Source organism: Pocillopora verrucosa, chromosome 4, assembly GCF_036669915.1.
Source record: "Pocillopora verrucosa isolate sample1 chromosome 4, ASM3666991v2, whole genome shotgun sequence".
Taxonomy (NCBI): domain Eukaryota; kingdom Metazoa; phylum Cnidaria; class Anthozoa; order Scleractinia; family Pocilloporidae; genus Pocillopora; species Pocillopora verrucosa.
The window spans coordinates 28,204,428-28,223,130 of NC_089315.1; the positions used below are offsets into that span (position 1 = coordinate 28,204,428).

Sequence of the window (18,703 nt, forward strand, 5' to 3'; positions counted from 1 at the left end):
TGGCAGCATTGAAATTTGTGGACCTCAGTTCTAATCGATAACCAGTGATGAATGACACTAAAAATTAAGTCTGTGCTATAACATGTACTGAATGGAATTTGGATATCTTTTTTGGTTCTGAAATTCACCACTGAACACACTCTACTCTCAACACGGTGGTATGGGCGCAGCGTGAAAAAAAGAAGCATATCTGCATAATTATGTTATTTTAATTTTATAATACGCTTTCCAACACTATGTTACCCAGCCAACAGTTTCTGTGAAAATCATTTCATTAAACAGACCAGCTGTCAGGTTGAAAATTGCAAAAACAAGCCATTTTCCTCAACCCAGTCATGTTAGGAGAACATTGTCGTTTTCTCGGAATTCTAGCTCTCATTTCCATAAAGTGTTCAGTTTCAAAACGGGGCAGACTATTTCTTGGTCGAGTGAGTAGGTCAGTATGTCTTCAGGGACCTTGCCATGTCTGTCTTAGTAGTATTTCTATGTAGAAAATGACCGTTGTTCATGTCTGTCCACACCTACTGAGGCACTTCGATGTTCTAAAGAGATGCAAAAGAAAAATTCGATCGCTTGGTGCACGAGATGTTATTCATCAGAGACCTAAAACCAACTCTGATCGTGCAATCCGACTTAATCCGTGTTAAAGTATTTCTGTAATTTATTCGCGCATTCTTTATCATGTAAATGTATGGCAGGCATTAATACTCGCAGAATTCATTATCCTAACGATAAAAGTTACCTTGACAATTGCGTCTTGAAGACTCCGAAACGTGGGTTCATCGCCATTTTTTACGTGTTTATTTTTATACTTAACAAATAGTAACTTCTTACACATAAGATAATGAAATCCCTTTGGGAAATTAGTCCACAGAATAACTAAAAAACAGCAGCTTTTTATCGTCGGTTGCAAAACAGTGTTGTATGACTGTAACAGTACTTCCATTTTTAGTCCTATTTTTGTTGTTTAAAAATAAAAATATCAGCTTTTATGGAGGACTGTTCTTACTATTGAGAATCCCAGAGCAGTCGGTGGAATGCCATATCAGTTGCAGTTGTCATCAATCATGTGCCAGAAGCTAAAACTAATAAGCCTTTTCTCAGCCTCTAAAAGTGTGAAACTCTTTTACAGATAGATAGATAGATAGTTTAATCATCAATACTTTGCAACCCGAAGGCTGAATTGCGTATTTACAAAACTAAGTACAGTAAATATAGAAGTATATAAAATAGTATACAAAACACAAAGTATATTAAAAAAAGACTGAAAATCCACGTATATATATTATTAATACAGGATCTAATAGTAAAATTATTTCTAAAGTGATAAGTCTTGCATTTAGGTACGATGAAGTGCTTGTTGCATCTCTGAACATAACGTGACGGTCCACTAAATGGGATCAAACTGTTCAGACGGTGTCCAGGGACCTTAATAATGGTGTCAAAGGCATAACCACATAGCCCTGTGATGAAATCTACAACAGGGACAATTTTCACCAGTTCGATAGCCTCCTGGTAGGGCAGTCCTGGGCAAATTATAGACATTGCCTACTTTTCAACTTTTAAAGTATTCACAAAACCACACAGTTTTTCCTTTCTCAACTTTTTTAAAGTACAGTTTCTACAGTTTCTTCTCACAACCGGACAATTTTATGGGTACATATGTACATCATAGCCATAACAAGTTGCACGTGGTAAATGGTAGAAGCCACCCACGCTTTCCTAAAAGAATAGATTTTCATGAAACAAAGATTTTCATGAACAATGAAAAAGTAAAGGATTAAACATGACTTTTGGTGGTCAATGTTTTTGCAATCGAGTGTAGTCTCGGCGAAGTTTATCTAGCCCATCGTAAATTGAGTGGTTGAGAAGCAAGGTTTCGGATTGGAAGTTGTTGCTCTCTGTGAATTGAATCTTTTCAGATGCAAACAAACAGTTCAATACTGGATGATATATTCTGGGTAGAACTGATCAATGTCAAAGACAATAGACATAGTTGGCTTCAACGCGTCATCCACACAGGAGTCGTAATAAAGGATACCAGCTTCATTCAAAGGTTGCTTGTGGGGTGGTCTTCGATAGTTGGGGTTTCCCTTTACATACGAACCCACGAGGACTTTGGCCATGAACATAAATCGAGACTTATTGGCATCTTCTTTTGCGTAGTTGTGGCTGTGGGATGCTTTCATCGCAAAGTAGCTTCCTTGACCATACTTAGTACTGGTCGCAGTGCCGCTTAGACGCCAATCAAAGTTCTCTTCACAGATAGCCTCTACAGAATCTGGACTGGTTCCATGAAAAAGTCTTTTCTCGTTGACCCTCTGTTGATCACCGTTTGCTAGTTGTGTCATGTAGTCTTTTTTCTACAAAGAGAGATTTGATAATTTATTTCACCTGCGTCACAAGTTTACAAAATGCCGTCTCATTTAATACAGGTTATCTCTGCTATCATATCTCTACGTAATAGGCAATAATAATCAATCGTTCACTCCACAAAACAGCCATTTTTAATGATTCATCCAGTTAAAACTGAGGAACATTCAATGACATTTCGTGAGTGACGTTCTTCAACTTTCATATCCTAATTGGGAAATTTCTTGACTGATGGGGAACTTCTCGTTTTCGTTACTGAAGAAAAGACAAATTTTCTAGGCTTGCTGATAAAAGAGCCTGATCGTGAACATTTCGTGCTGCGCGCCGTAAAGAAATATTGGAGGGGTAGATAACACCGTTGATGAACAGCCTTCGTTTTACAGTTTTACGTCAAAACACTCGTAAATTCTTCTTGGAAATTATTGCTTGTTATTTGAGAAAAATCGCGTCCAGTGCGGGAGTGGGGGGGATAATTTCTTTTCACCCCCTTTCTTCTTTAAACCATCATGAATTCTTGTGGAGAGTTTTTATATGCGTGAGCTCGGGTTTTTCGTTACCTTCGATATTTTTCCCACATGAAGAGATACTGCACGCGGTCGATTTTCTTGACCACCACGTTACTCATCGACGCTTTGAATAGTTATTCCACCTTATTGAATTCCCATGAAGATGAGTCTAACGTCACTCGTGTATATGGCTCACTGGCTGGCGTATAGGACCAGTGGCTTGGAACAGGGGATTTAACCGCTCTTATTTCGGGTTCTTTCATCAATACAGACTCCACGGAGGGAACCCTAACCAATGTGAAAATCGAAGATATTGACTTTAAAAAAAAACAACAACAACAAACAAAAAACAAACAAGAAACAAACAAACAAAAAAACCAACCACGGCCCATTTATTCCGTACCAGAGATGCTCCCGCTGTTGCTTCCTCGAAAAAATTACCTAACTTGACTTCTTGACACACAATCAATGTCCCCGTTCATGAAAAAACGATGAAGATATATATTTTGTATTTAGCAGCTAAGTTTAAATGCCGAGTAGGGAAATATTTGCTCTGCCAAGCTTGAGGTCATCACGTACATACGAACGCAGCCAAGAACGTGCATCGTGACTGAGCGCATGGTGTTCTGCCTTCCGGCCCATGCTAATGCAGTCAAGGAGCATTTACCATTTGATAGTGCCTCTTTTTTTTTTTCTTTCTCTCTTCTTTTCGCTGGTTTCCTGCGGGGCCATTCTGCTTTTACCGGCCAACTCGTGTCATCCCACACGATCCGCATAGAATATTTTTGCTTACCATTTTTCAATATAAGTGCAAAGAGAGCCATACGGCTTATATGATAATATTTCTCATCGTATAACTCTTACGTAGCCGCGCGCTCAACCCTTGAGAAAACCTCAATGAAAGCTGACACGTGTTTTCGGTTCGGAAAAAGAAGACCGGCCCGCAGCCGCACAGTTCTTTGACATCCTAATGAGAAAACTGATTTTCTGGATGTGAGCATAAAATAAAAGAAACGAGAAAGGAAGCCGTGGTTTTTGATGAATTGTGAGTTCCTGTCCACACTCGAAGAACCAAAGGAACAATTTTCATTGTGAAATACTTTTCTTTGTTGCTGTTCATGGTACTTGGTCCGTAAGTCGTGACTTCGCGCCAATCATTTTTCCGTCCGATTCTCCCGCTTGGTCGGTATGAGCTACTACATAATCTGCATTGCAGTTGCTGAGTACGGTAACACGAAATCTCGTATATTTTGCTTCATCATTTCAATCATTATAATCTGTGAACAAGACGTCTTACCTTTTAAAGACGGTCATTTCTTCAGGTGATATAAGTCTTTCTGGTCTTCGTTTCACCTTTCCTTTGGTACCGTATTGCATGTTTACTTGGTGCACGCCTTTCTCTGAATGAAAGACCAAGTAGTACTCATGAGCTTTGACTTTGAAATTGAACGTATAGTCTGTCTCATTTTGCTTCAACCCTTCAAGGAAAGCGTGCTCTATCAGTTCTTGTAGATTTCTTCCCTTAAAAACAAAGTGTGAGTCGATATTAATGCGGATCAACTAACACTGTCGAGTAAGATGTAGCTAGTTCGCTTTAGGAATTGACATCTCATTTGTTGATTTTATAGAATTATAGTGGGTGCCATAATGCGATACTAATCGAATTTATCTTTAATCGGTTTTACAGGAATTATGATTTAAACTTCAGATACATTTGAGAGATATTTCATAAGGGAAAAATACCAAATACTTTGTATTTTTTTTAAGAAGAGTTTTGCGATTACGATAGCTTGTAAAATACGAAGTGAAATCAGAAAGTAACGTCTAGCGATGAGGAGGACGATGAAAGGAAACAATATAAAACCTGACATATGAATGTTCTGGGCTCTCTAAGATTTCAAACACAGTCTAAAGATACACTATAAAAGTACAGTTTACCAAGTGGTCCTTCTCGTACATACACCAGACGCCGCCATTATCTTCCCAATACCATTTCCAGTTCGTGGAGAGAGGGTGACCTGGGTTTGTGGAGCAAGGTGGAGTGGCAAAGCGCCTTAATTTTCCAGAGCCATAGCCTGCAGCGCAAATTCCTTCCGTTGGTTTTAATGACAAGGTCATGCTGTTAACGTCGATTGAGACTTCACATTCCCATTGTGGCAGAGTCTTTCCATCACTACGAATTATCATAAAGGGGAAAAATCAAAGATTATTTTGGTATTACCAGAATACTTTACACCTGTTGAGAGAAGTAGGAGTGTAAGCTGTGGCATTCATTTGCAGTATAAGTCTCTACAAAACGCAAAGCTGTGAGAATTTTCTATTGGATTAACACACTGGTGCACTTCACCATGCACTCTCACATTGGGATAACTTTGGTGTCTAGTGAGAGGGGAGGGGGTTGGAGGGAGGGGAGCAATGGATCCACTGCTCGTGGTGGTCATTCTACAGCTTCCCAAGCGACCTCGCTGCAACTACCAATAACCACAATGTTAGCATCTTCAACCTCTCAAACGTACCTTGAAGGGATTTGAAGCAGAAACCCACCAGTTACAGAATGCGGTGTTTATTGGAAGATTAAGCAGAGGAACAGGTACAGCACGACGCAGTAATCCTTACTGGCCATACCCAGTTCGTGGACACATAACTTGCAAGAGAATTTCGGTTCCATCTCAGCAAGAAAAAGCGAGATTTCACAACTCTGTTGGCCAGTTAGTACCATGGCATTAAATTCATCATATAAGGTAGAAATGAATTTGTAGCGGAAGACTGTTGTAAATTAAGAATAAAAGTCTGCTTTAGGATTAAAAATTTTGAGAGACCTCCATCACTCCTAGTGGTTTTCAGGGAAGTCCGCCAAAGAAAAGGAAAACTATCAGTTTATAAAACTTTAATAAAGTTATAACAAAACTAGGCCTCAGACGTTATTACCTTTTCCATCATTAACTCTCATGTAAAGGTTTAGGCCATAACGTCCTTTCGGCAGGCTTCGAATAAAATGCAAAATACGGATTTCTTTTGGAGCGTACAACTTTAAAGCGCTGCATTCTGATACTGAGAAATTAACATTAACAACAAAGGTTCGCCTGTGGTGCTATTTAACAATTTGTTTATTAATGCACTGGTGACAGACTTTCTAACATAGTTTGATGCATCTGACTTTGATGCCTAAAACTATTTCAAGTAATACTTAATCAAATACGAAGGAGAGCACTGTTTGTTAGCGAAAATGACAAAGATCTTCGGCTTATGACCGACTTTCCACGGTAGTTTGATGCTTCTAACTTCGATGCCTAAAACTATTTCTAGAAATATTTAATCAAATACGAAGAATAGCACTGTTCGTTATCAAAAATGACAGAGATCTTCGGTTGATTTTCGTCGTCAACGCAAGAATCGTAGAAATCACCTGCCAGATTGCTCGGATCCTTCAATGGCGGTTGACGAAAGTTTTGCTCTCCACTCTTAAATTCTCCAGTCAACACTTTTGCCACAAACATGTATCTCGTTTTGTCACCCTCAAGTTTGCTTAATTTATTGCTGTAAGATGCGTCCACAACGAAATAGCTTCCTTGCCCATATTTTGTCCCGTTTTTCCCACACACTCTGTCAAAGTTGCGTGTGCAGATGGCGTCAACAACATCTGATGTAGTAACATGGAACAGCAACTTTTCACTCCTAGGTTTAAGTTTCTCTCTCATTTCTTGGCGCTTTCTGAATGAACAACTGAATGGTAAAAAAGCTTAGCTAATGACAGTCTACATTCGAAAACAACATCAGTTTTGCCCGAACTGATTATATTTTACCCAAGCGGCGGAAGTAACCCTAAAGAATAACTTTGTGAATTAGTTAATGTCCACATCTTAGGCTTCTTTACACTAGGCAGAATTAATCACGAACAGGTTCCGGTGTGCATATTGTTTTTCCCTCCTATTAGCCCTTCCTCAGCAATCACCGTTTGTATTTCTGGAATAAATTATTATTTGTCATTTTTTCCACCATCACTATAAGGGCTTGGTGTTCTGGCATTGTTTTGTGAAAGCTTTGACTCACAGTTCGGTATTCTTTGCTTTCCTTTTCCAGGTTAGTCCGTTTAACGGCCATTACCAGACCTTTCGGATTGCTGCAATAATAACAAAGGCGAGGAAACACGGATGGGTGTGGTTAGACGGGATCCAGAGCTCTTGAGTCCTACTGAAAGCATTCAAGGTATTACGTAGTACGATATCTAAACGTTTATCAGAAACGAATCTTAAGTTAACAAATTAAGCATTTTCGATGCCCCACACACTTTTCCCCAACCCCCTTCGTCAATACAGGAACAAGTGAAGTGCTTGAATGGCGAACAATTCAGCCTGCATCAAATTCTCAGTCAGTCGCAAAATGAAAATATGAATGATATATGCATTGCTTGTAACCGCCAAAATCTTGCGAAGGTGCACTTGTTTTAATTGAGTTCATGGAGATCTGATGGATAAGCAACAATGCTAAACACACCATCCATTTACATGGAGACTGTCAATTATTCAAATCATTATCATCATCATCATCATCACCATTATTATGTTTCGGCTTTTTATCGATCGAAAGCCTAGTTCTGTTCCGAGACAGCCTACAAAATAACTAGTCTCTCTGTCAGGGACTTTTTAAAAAAATTTGTAACTCTTCACAATTAGAGCACAGTCTGCGTTCACTCACCTCACTGTGGTCTGCAGTGCTGACCTTGAAGCAAACATTGGTCTTCTCCTAACAAAATAAACCGCTTGGACTTCTGGATCTGCAATCCTTTGGTACATGACTGTACCTTCAAAATATATGACATAATCGTTCCCACCGATTTGAAAGTTGTAAGCAGGGTCTCCATTTAGATACGATGGTTCAATTTGCTCTTGTTTTGTCCCAGAACAAAGCTGAAACAGAAGTTTAAAGAAGTTTCGAGTTTGGATCATCCATAACCATGAAATCTCAGCCCGAGGATTCTCCTCCCTTTTTATTTTCATCTTAAGCTGTCATGTGCAATGCTTATTTTATCTTGTTCGTCAAACTTTTATTTTTCGAATGAAAGTCTTTTCCTTTGCCTTATTGAAGGTAAGAGAATATATTTCATTAAAGTAAACAAAATTTGAGGCCGTGCAATTTCACTGCGGTACAAAATAAACTGTTAAAGCAAATTACGGAAGAAACATACTCGGCTGGGCCCTTGCTTGACCATATTTTTGCGTAACAATTACTACTACTTACATACGTTTCAGGTTATTTTTCCATCCATCGATGTCTTCCCAATACCAAACCCACAGTATAGGAAACTTGTTGTCGCGTTCTTTGATATATACGGTGTTGAGTATCGACGGATCAAATACTAGTCGAAGGAGGAAATCCAGCTCATGGATATTGTGTGAAAATTGGCTGACAGCTTTCTTGATAACTTTCTTGAATGTCTGAATAGAAACGAAAAGTAGTGACAATGCGTTAGCCTGTTCCAAACGATGTGTTAGTGAGCTGCGGCGCCATTGATCTGCTTGCAGGCTCAAATTGGCGCTGCATCACAAGTGGTGAGGCCCACGCATTTTAGCGGATAAGCAATGTACATTTGTCGGAGATCCGCCTTGTTTCTGGCACAGACGTTAGTGCCAGACCTCTTTCAGACTTCTCGTTTTCCTCCTTTGCTCCTCTGCCGCACCAGGCTGCGGTACTTCAGTAAACTGATTCCAATCTTTTTCCGTTTCCCCTGATCTCATTCTGCGTCGCTAATCATGCCGCAGAAGGATAATAACTAACTGAAGCCTTGACATATGTTTAAGTATCGCACAATAAGAAAGGCAATAACACGTACGGGTAGTTACTGAAGATTTTTACAGATATTAAGTTTTGCCGAGAAATTGACTAGCTTCAAAGGTGCATCTGTGACATTCATTTTTGCGAGTATTCTTCTCTAAATGAAGCCGTTCTATATCCTCAAGAAAACAAATCAGAGGACCGAACATTTCGACGATCTGTGGTCTCCGTAGATATCATTTTCAAGTGGGATGTTTACTGTAATTTTAAGGTTACCAAAGGTTCTAGCTAGAGGTATGAAAAATTGTACCTTTGATGAGCAAATGAATACGTTTTTCCGTATTTTTTGAGAATAAATACATATTTACTATATTGTGGTGTCTTCAAGTTCTATTTCAACCTCCACATTGTTCACGTCACAGAAAAGCTCTTCCAGAACAACATTTTCAGAGCGGCCGAAATGTTTCCAAGTAGAGGAATCTGCTTCTTTGAACTGCCGGATATGGTATAGACTCACTATCGCCGAGAAGGGATGAAGCTGCAGTTTGTGAAGGGTAATATGAAAATTTTACTTCATTTGAAGGGATTTGAAAATAAATAACAGGAACTGTTACTCCTCAGTATCTGTGACTTCGTTTAAAGCAATTCTTAAGCTTAAAAAGGAAAATCAAATTAAGCAATCGTATGTTTACAATGCAGGAACTATTACCGTAATTCACCATAGTCCAGTTGAATTTAGTATAATACTTTAGCCCATTTCTAACATTGTACATCACTTTCTGCTCTTCTTTTCCTGGCGCTCTCTTCGTCTTCTTGTGTTCTGGTTTTTCTATCACCTGTGAAAATGATTTCGCGGAGCAAAGGTCCAGTAAAGTACCATATATAGGCACTATTGGTTTACAAATCGATTTACTGAAAGACAACCTCCAAATGATCAGATTCTGATGCTTGTATATCTGTAATGAGTTAGCTAACACTGCCTGAATGGAATTAACGAAGAGAGAATCGTAATTTACAGCAGGTAAAACTATATTCAGTAATTCAAAATTACTTATAAAGGGACTGAAATTTTAGTAAGGTTCAGCGTGAAGGGATGAATTGTCACGCGTTAAAGTTCTAACAAATCAGCTTAGAGACCTAAAGAAAGTAAACTATGGGCTCAAAAGAGTGTAAACGGGAAAATTTCATGATTGTGTAGGTCTTGTTTCAGTCCTAGAAACTCTTCCTGTAGTTATTTGGGAATAGTTTGAAATGCAAGTTGGTCTGGTGATTTCAAAAGAACATTCGTACGCAAACTTTTATAACTGCTTGCCTTGAACTTTAAAACGATTCATAGAGACAGTTACCATAATTGCAAAACAATAACTTTATTGCAATTGATTTTCCCGAGTGGGTTTTTCAAAAATCAATTGATTCGGTAAAATGTAGGATCTATCTATTTACAATATAAGAATTGAATATTATTATTAAAAAATCTAATTCAAATATTAAAAGGTCTAATTATTAAAACGTCTACTTTTATATATGGATAATTATATACGCTTTAGGGTGTTAAAATATATTATCATATAAACTACGGTGTTATACAAGCTGCTTCTAAAGAGAAAAACCAATCAATCACTCGGTGGGTTATTCTGTCACTCGGTCAGTTAGTCAGTGGGACATAAAGTCATTCAGATAGACTTTTTCGGCCTTTTAGCCAGCCGTCAGTTTCTCAGTCCACCAAGTAGTCAGTAAGTAAGTCGGCAGATCGATCGGAAAGTCTATAGTCCTTCATTATCTATTGACAATTACTCCCTCACTTACCCCCCTAACGAGTCAAGTAACACAACCAAATTATCAGGACCATAGAGAAGACGCCTATGAATAAATAGCTTTCCAGGTAATTCGCTAAGTTGATGGCACCATTGCTGGTCAATACCTCAAAGATTATTGACATGAACATGCGCATGATGTTAATAAGTGCCACCATATTCTCCCAGAAGCTAACGAGAACGACTGAGAACCATTTTATTAGGTAACATAGAAAAATAAAGCAATATGAAACTGGCAGAGGAATCCATTCCAAGCAACCCTGGCCAAATCTGTTCGATGCCTCAAAAATCTCCGAGATTAACCATCGGAGATTCTCCAAGATAGCGCAACTATTCTGCCAGTATCTTATGCTAATCAGTGTATCAAAGATCATCGAGATGAATATGCGAAGATTGTCCATAATAACAACCACATTCTCCCAGACCCTGGCGAGATAAGCTGAGGGCAGTTCAAGCAGGTAACATGAAAAAGTAAGGCAATATGGAGCGAGCAAAGCCAACCATTCCGAGAATCTGTGGGCGATATTGTTCAATACCTCGAATAGCTTTGGGATGAACACGCAGAGATTGTCCAAAATAACAACCACATTCTCCCAAACCCTGACGAGAACGGCTGAGAACAATTCAAGCGGGTAATATGAAACATTAAGGCAATATGAAGCGAGCAAAGCCATCCATTCTACGAAACTGTGAGCGATACAGTTCAATGCTTCAAAGAGCTTTGGGATGAACGTGCGGAGATTGTCCAAAATAACAAACATGTTCTTCCGGGCGCCATCAAGAACGACCGGAAACAATTCAAGCAGGTAATATGAAACATTCAGGCAATATGAAGCGAGCAAAGCCATCCATTGGAAGAAACTGTGGGCGATACTGTTCAATACCTTATAGAGCTCCAAGATAAACCAGCTGAGATTCTCCATGGTAGGACGAATATTCTCCTTGAGTTTAAAACTGGTCAATGCTTCGAAGATTGTCGGTCAATGCCTCAAAGATTATCGAGACGAACACGCGGAGATTGTCCATAATAACAGCCATATTCTTGCAGATGTATAGATCATGAGAAGATTCCGTTTTAATCGCGATGCAAACCTTATTTATTTACCGCTTAAGAAACTTCTACAAACGAACTTTGTAACCTACTTGGCGCTGAACCTAAAAGCACATGGTGCGGCCGACATCTGATTGGCTGACGGCGAACACATGATATATCGTCGCCGCAGACTCTAACGAGATGTGTCTCGATATGTTAGCTGAAGAAACGAAGCGTAGAAACGATTCTTGTTAGGGGTCAGAATATGCAAATTTGTCACTCACTCAGATGTACATAAATCAATATGTCAACGGCAGACCAATTGATATCGACTTTCCGAAATAATACCGGAACTTGTCAATTAATTAATTAAAGTTACTTATGACCCTGAACGAAGCAAATCTAATACGCTTTAATACGCTATCCAACGCTTTGTTAGTGAAGGATAAAGCCTAACCTAAACGTTTTTGTTTAGATTCATTGAGCTCATTCTTGAAAATTAATTCATCATGCAGACCACTTGTCGTATGAATAAAATTCTTTTGTCTTCGGCTCCATCTTGGAATTGAGAACATTGTCGTTTTCCCGGTATCCTAGCCCTCATTTCCATTAAATGTTTAGTTTCAAAACGCGACGAACGATTTCGAGATTGTTTTCTATCTTTTCTGTAATAAAGGCATTTTCTTGAGCCCTCTTTAATCTGACGGCTTCATCTCGACTAAATCAAATTGGAAGAGCAGAACTGACTGATAAATCACGCTCGTAGCAGTGTTGAACACTGCACACGCTCTATCTTCAACGCAGTGGTATGGCTTAGGTTTAGGGTTAGAGACTAAGAAGCATATCTTCTCAATTAATTTTTTGTTAATTTTGTGATACGCTTTCCAACACTATGTAGCCTAGCCAACCGTTTTTGTGAAAAATTATTTCACTAAGCAGACAAGCTGTTAGGTTAAAACTGCAGAAACAAGCCATTTTCTTCACCCCACTCGTGTAAGGAGAAAATTGTTGTTTTCTCGGAATTCTGGCTCTGATTTCTATAAAGTGTTTAGTTTCAAAACGTGACAACGATTTCTTGGTCGAGTGAGTTTTCAATGTTTTCTGCAGTGGGGGCATTCGTTTTAAGTCTCTTTACTTTTGACGGCTTCATCTCATCAAAATCGAATTGGAAGAACAGAACTGGCTGATAAATCACGCTTGCAGCCGCTTCGTTGCGGTGAAAGATATCAATGAGGAAGTCGCAGGCATTCCCATTGGACCGAAGAAGAAGAATTATAAAAAGTTGCTCGAGGCAAGTCAGTGCTGTGTGAAAGCTATACCAAGGGAGACTGCGATGAAAACGCCATTGCAGTAACCTACACTATGTTTATTACATCTACAATTCAAGGGAAGAAGACGAAAAATCTAAAAATCAAGAAACAGCCGAATGGAGCATTGTGGTCAGTTGTTTTTGGAAAACGATTGTATTTCAGATAAATGTCCACATCTTTATGTTTGCTCGAGTATAGTCCCGAGAATTACTTTGTATTTGGGAGTACTCACGTAATTGGAGTGATTTTTATACTGTTATCAATAAAGATTTAGTTATAAATAAACACGTAAAAAATAGCGATATGAACCGACGTTTCGGAGTCTTCATGACGCCACTGTCAAGGTAAAAGTTAGGACGTGAAAAACGGTCATCTTCTATATCTAAACACTACCAATACAAACAAGCCAAGGTCCCTGTAGACCAACTGAGGCGTTTCGATGGTTTAAAGAAATGCAAAAGTAAGTTCGATTGCTTAGTACACGAGATATTATTCCTCAGAGACCTAAAACCAACTCTGATCGTACAATCCGACTCAATCCGCATTCTTTATCGTGTAAATTTATTGCAGTTATTAATACTCGTAGAATTCATTATGCTAACATTCACCTTGACAATAGCGTCTCGCAGACTCCGAAACGTCGGTTCATATCGCTATTTTTTACGTGTTTATTTTTATAATAAAGTAATAATAACTTCTTGCACATAAGATAATGAAAATCCCTTTGAAAATTAGTCCACAGAGCAACGAGCAAACAAAATAACAGCTTTTTACTGTTAGTTGCAATACAGTGTTGTACGACTGTAAAAGCACTTCCATTTCAGTCTTATCTTTGTTGTTTGAAAATAAAAATTTCAGCTTTTATGGGGGAGTTTTCTTCCTATTAAGAATCCCACAGCAGTCAGTGGAAGGCCATGTCAGTTGCATTTGACATCAATCATGTGCTGTAAGCTAAAGATGAGTAGCCTTTTACGCGTTAAAGTTTTTATCAAACCACGCATCTTTTCACAACCGTACAGTTTTGTGAATACATATTTACATCATAACCACAATAAGTTGCTTGCGGTGAATGATAGAAGCCATCCACGCTTTTCTGAAAGAATAGAATTGATGTAAACAAAGATTTTCATAAACAATGAAAAAGTAAAGGATTGAACATGACTTTTGGGGATCAATGTTTTTGCAATCGAGTGAAGTCTCAGCAAAGTGTATCGAGCCCATCGTAAATTAAGTAGTTGAGAAGCAAGGTTTCGGATTGGAAGTTATTGCTCTCTGTGAATTGAATCTTTTAAGACGCAACCTACCAGTTTAGTAATGAATGATATATTCTGGGTAGGACTGGTCGATGTCAAAGACAATAAACATCTTTGGCTGCAACACGTCATCCACACAGGAGTCGTAATAAAGGGTATCACCTCCATTCAAAGGTAGCTTGTGGGGCGGTCTTCGATAGCTGGGGTTTCCCTTTGCATACGAACCCACGAGGACTTTGGCCACGAACATAAATCGAGACTTATTGGCATCTTCTTTTGCGTAGTTGTGGCTGTGGGATGCTTTCACCGCAAAGTAGCTTCCTTGACCATACTTAGTACCGGTCGCAGTGCCGCGTAGACGCCAATCAAAGTTCTCTTTACAGATAGCCTCTACGGAATCTGGACTGGTTCCATGAAAAAGTCTTTTCTCGTTGACCCTCTGTTGATCACCGTTTGCTAGTTGTGTCATGTAGTCTTTTTTCCTGCAAAGAAAGATATGATAATTTATTTCACCTGTCTCACAAGTTTACAAACTGCCTTCTCATTTAATACAGGTTATCTCTGCTATCATATCTCTACGTAATAGGCAATAATAATCAATCGTTCACTCCACAAAACAGCCATTTTTAATGATTCATCCAGTTAAAACTGAGGAACATCCAATGACATTTTGTGAGTGATGTTCTTCAACTTTCAAATCTTAATTGGGAAATTTCTTGACTGATGGGGAACTTTTCGTTTTCGTTATTGAAGAAAAAACAAATTTGCTAGGCTTGTTGATAAAAGAGTCTGCAGCTGATCGTGAACATTTCGTGCTGTACACTGGAAAGAAATATTGGAGGGGTAGACAACACCGTTGATGAACAGCCTTCGTTTTACAGTTTTACATCAAAACACTCGTAAATTCTTCTTGGAAATTATTGCTTGTTATTTGAGAAAAATCGCGTCCAGTGCGGGAGTGGGGGGGATAATTTCTTTTCACCCCCTTTCTTCTTTAAACCATCATGAATTCTTGTGGAGAGTTTTTATATGCGTGAGCTCGGGTTTTTCGTTACCTTCGATATTTTTCCCACATGAAGAGATTCTGCACGCGGTCGATTTTCTTGATCACCACATTACTCATCGACGCTATGAATAGTTGTTCCACCTTTTTGAATTCCCATGAAGATGAATCTAACGTCACTCGTGTATATGGCTCACTGGCTGGCGTATAGGACCAGTGGCTTGGAACAGGGGATTCAACCGCTCTTATTTCGGGTTCTTTCATCAATACAGACTCCACGGAGGGAACCCTAACCAATGTGAAAATCGAAGATATTGACTGTAAAAAAAAACAACGACAACAAACAAAAACAAGAAACAAACAAATAAAAAAACCAACCATGGCCCATTTATTCCGTACCAGAGATGCTCCCGCTGTTGCTTCCTCGAAAAAATACCTAACTTGACTTCTTGACACACAATCAATGTCCCCGTTCATGAAAAAACGATGAAGATATATAGTTTGTATTTAGCAGCTAAGTTTAAATGCCGAATAGGGAAATATTTGCTCTGCCAAGTTTGAGGTCATCACGTACATACGAACGCAGCCAAGACCGTGCATCGTGACTGAGTGCATGGTGTTCTGCCTTCCGGCCCATGCTAATGCAGTCAAGGAGCATTTACCATTTGATAGTGCCTCTTTTTTTTTTCTTTCTCTCTTCTTTTCACTGGTTTCCTGCGGGGCCATTCTGCTTTTACCGGCCAACTCGTGTCATCCCACACGATCCGCATAGAATATTTTTGCTTACTATTTTTCAATATAAGTGCAAAGAGAGCCATACGGCTTATATGATAATATTTCTCATCGTATAACTCTTACGTAGCCGCGCGCTCAACCCTTGAAAAAACCTCAATGAAAGCTGACGCGTGTTTTCGGTTCGGAAAAAGAAGACCGGCCCGCAGCCGCACAGTTCTTTGACATCCTAATGAGAAAACTGATTTTCTGGATGTGAGCATAAAATAAAAGAAACGAGAAAGGAAGCCGCGGTTTTTGATGAATTGTGAGTTCCTGTCCACACTCGAAGAACCAAAGGAACAATTTTCATTGTAAAATACTTTTCTTTGTTGCTGTTCATGGTACTTGGTCCGTAAGTCGTGACTTCGCGCCAATCATTTTTCCGTCCGATTCTCCCGCTTGGTCGGTATGAGCTACTACATAATCTGCATTGCAGTTGCTGAGTACGGTAACACTAAATCTCGTATATTCATCATTTCAATCATTATAATCTGTGAACAAGACATCTTACCTTTTAAAGACGGTCATTTCTTCAGGTGATATAAATCTTTCTGGTCTTCGTTTAACCCTTCTTTTGGTACCGTATTGCATGTTTACTTGGTGCATGCCTTTCTCTGAATGAAAGACCAAGTAGTACTCATGAGCTTTGACTTTGAAATTGAACGTATAATCTGTCTCATTTTGCTTCAACCCTTCAAGGAAAGCGTGCTCTATCAGTTCTTGTAGATTTCTTCCCTTAAAAACAAAATGTGAGTCGATATTAATGCGGATCAACTAACACTGTCGAGTAAGATGTAGCTAGTTCTCTTTAGAAATTGACATCTCATTTGTTGATTTTATAGAATTATAGTGGGTGCCATAATGCGATATTTTTAATAGAGTTTTTCAAAGTGTTCAAATAGGCAGCCATCATGCAATACTACTCGAATTTATCTTTAATCGGTTTTACAGGAATTGTGATTTAAACTTCAGATACGTTTGAGAGATATTTCATAAGGGAAAAATACCAAATACTTTGTATCTTTTAAGAAGAGTTTTGCGATTACGATAGCAGATACGAAGTGAAATCAGAAAGTAACGTCTAGCGATGAGGAGGACGATGAAAGGAAACAATATAAAACCTGACATATGAATGTTCTGGGCTCTCTAAGATTTCAAACACAGTCTAAAGATACACTATAAAAGTACAATTTACCAAGTGGTCCTTCTCGTACATACACCAGACGCCGCCATTATCTTCCCAATACCATCTCCAGTTCGTGGAGAGAGGGTGACTTGGGTTTGTGGAGCAAGGTGGAGTGGCAAAGCGCCTTAATTTTCCAGAGCCATAGCCTGCAGCGCAAATTCCTGCCGTTGGTTTTAATGACAAGGTCATGCTGTTAACGTCGATTGAGACTTCACATTCCCATGGTGGCAAAGTCTTTCCATCACTACGAATTATCATAAAGGGGGAAAATCAAAGATTATTTTGGTATTACCAGAATACTTTACATCTGTTGAGAGAAGTAGGAGTGTAAGCTGTGGCATTCATTTGCAGTATAAGTCGCTACAAAACGCAAACGCAAACGCTGTGAGAATTTTATATTGGATTAACACACTGCTGCACTTCACCATGCATTCTCACATTGGGAAAACTTTGGTGTCTGGTGAGAGGGGAGGGGGTTGGAGGGAGGGAAGCTACGTACCGACTTCCCCTGGATCCCCGCCCCCTGTATTGTAACATTATGTAACTAACTCGTCAAAGTGACCAATCACAATTACCAACTACTACGTGCGCGTTATAATCAAGAATTTTTATTTGCCCCTCACCACTTATATATGATACATTACTTGTGGTTTTAACGTTCGGATTTTTCACTTACCTCTATTCACGCACGTTACTTACAATACAATACCCTATTTCATTTGCGCATAAGTGTTACGGCCCAGGGAGGATCGCATTAGGAAAAGAACCTACCTTGCAATTGCTTGGGCTAGGTTCAATTTAACTGGTCCCTCTACGTTCACGTCACAGTACAGCTTTTCCAACGCTAAGTTGTCTTTCTCACTGAAGTTTTTCCATTCAACTCCACTGGATACATTATATTGCCAATGATAAGGCAGAAAACAATGATGCTCTGGGCATTCTGTGCCTTCCGAGCATTTTCTGAGGAGAAATTTTAGGCAAATGGGCACAGCTGGGCTTTCCTCGTGAATGTGACCTGCTACTAAAGAGACAAACCAATCAATCACTCAGTCAGCTATTCAGTCACTCGGTCAGTCGAGCACTAAGTCAATCAGACAGACTTTTTTTGGCCTTTTAGACAGCCGTCAATTTCTCAGTCACAAGGTCGGTCTGTCAGTCCACCAGATAGTCAGTAAGTAATTCGGCAAATCGGTCGAAAAGTCTGCAAGTCTTACAATATCAGTCGACAATCAGTCCCTCAGTCACTTACCCCCTGACGATTCCTTACGAAGTACGGCCCTGAAGCAACACCGCCAAATTATCACGGCCCCACACAACACGCCCAAGAGCGAAAAGCTTCCCCAGTAATTCGTTAAGTTGATGGCACCATTTGAGAACGATTTAGGCAGGTAAGACGGAACAGTTTGGACACATGGAGCGAGCAAATTGATCCATCCCAAGCAACCATGGGTAACACTGGTAAATGCCGCAGAGATCTTCGAGATGAACAAGCAGAGATTCTCCCAGTAGCTTATGCTGGTCAATACCTCAAAGATTATTGACATGAACATGCGCATGTTGTTAATTAATGCCGTCGTATTCTCCCAAATGCTGACGAGAACGACTGAAAACCATTCAAGTAGGTAACATAAAGAAATAGAGCAATAGGAAACTAGCAGAACAATCCATTCTGAGCAACC

General features: G+C 39.3%; 1 protein-coding gene and 1 pseudogene across 1 annotated transcript; both read right to left on the bottom strand.

The window, feature by feature from the left end:
* Window positions 1-1,937: 1,937 nt before the first annotated feature.
* On the bottom strand, window positions 1,938-3,611 carry LOC131800189 (protein mono-ADP-ribosyltransferase PARP12-like). The gene is given in 3 exon segments (XM_066165441.1): window positions 1,938-2,364; window positions 2,931-3,167; window positions 3,547-3,611. Coding segments are annotated over 3 exon segments (729 nt in total).
* A 2,570-nt stretch (window positions 3,612-6,181) lies between these two features.
* The window catches only part of LOC131785198 (uncharacterized), a 14,435-nt pseudogene continuing 1,913 nt past the window's right edge, over window positions 6,182-18,703 (bottom strand).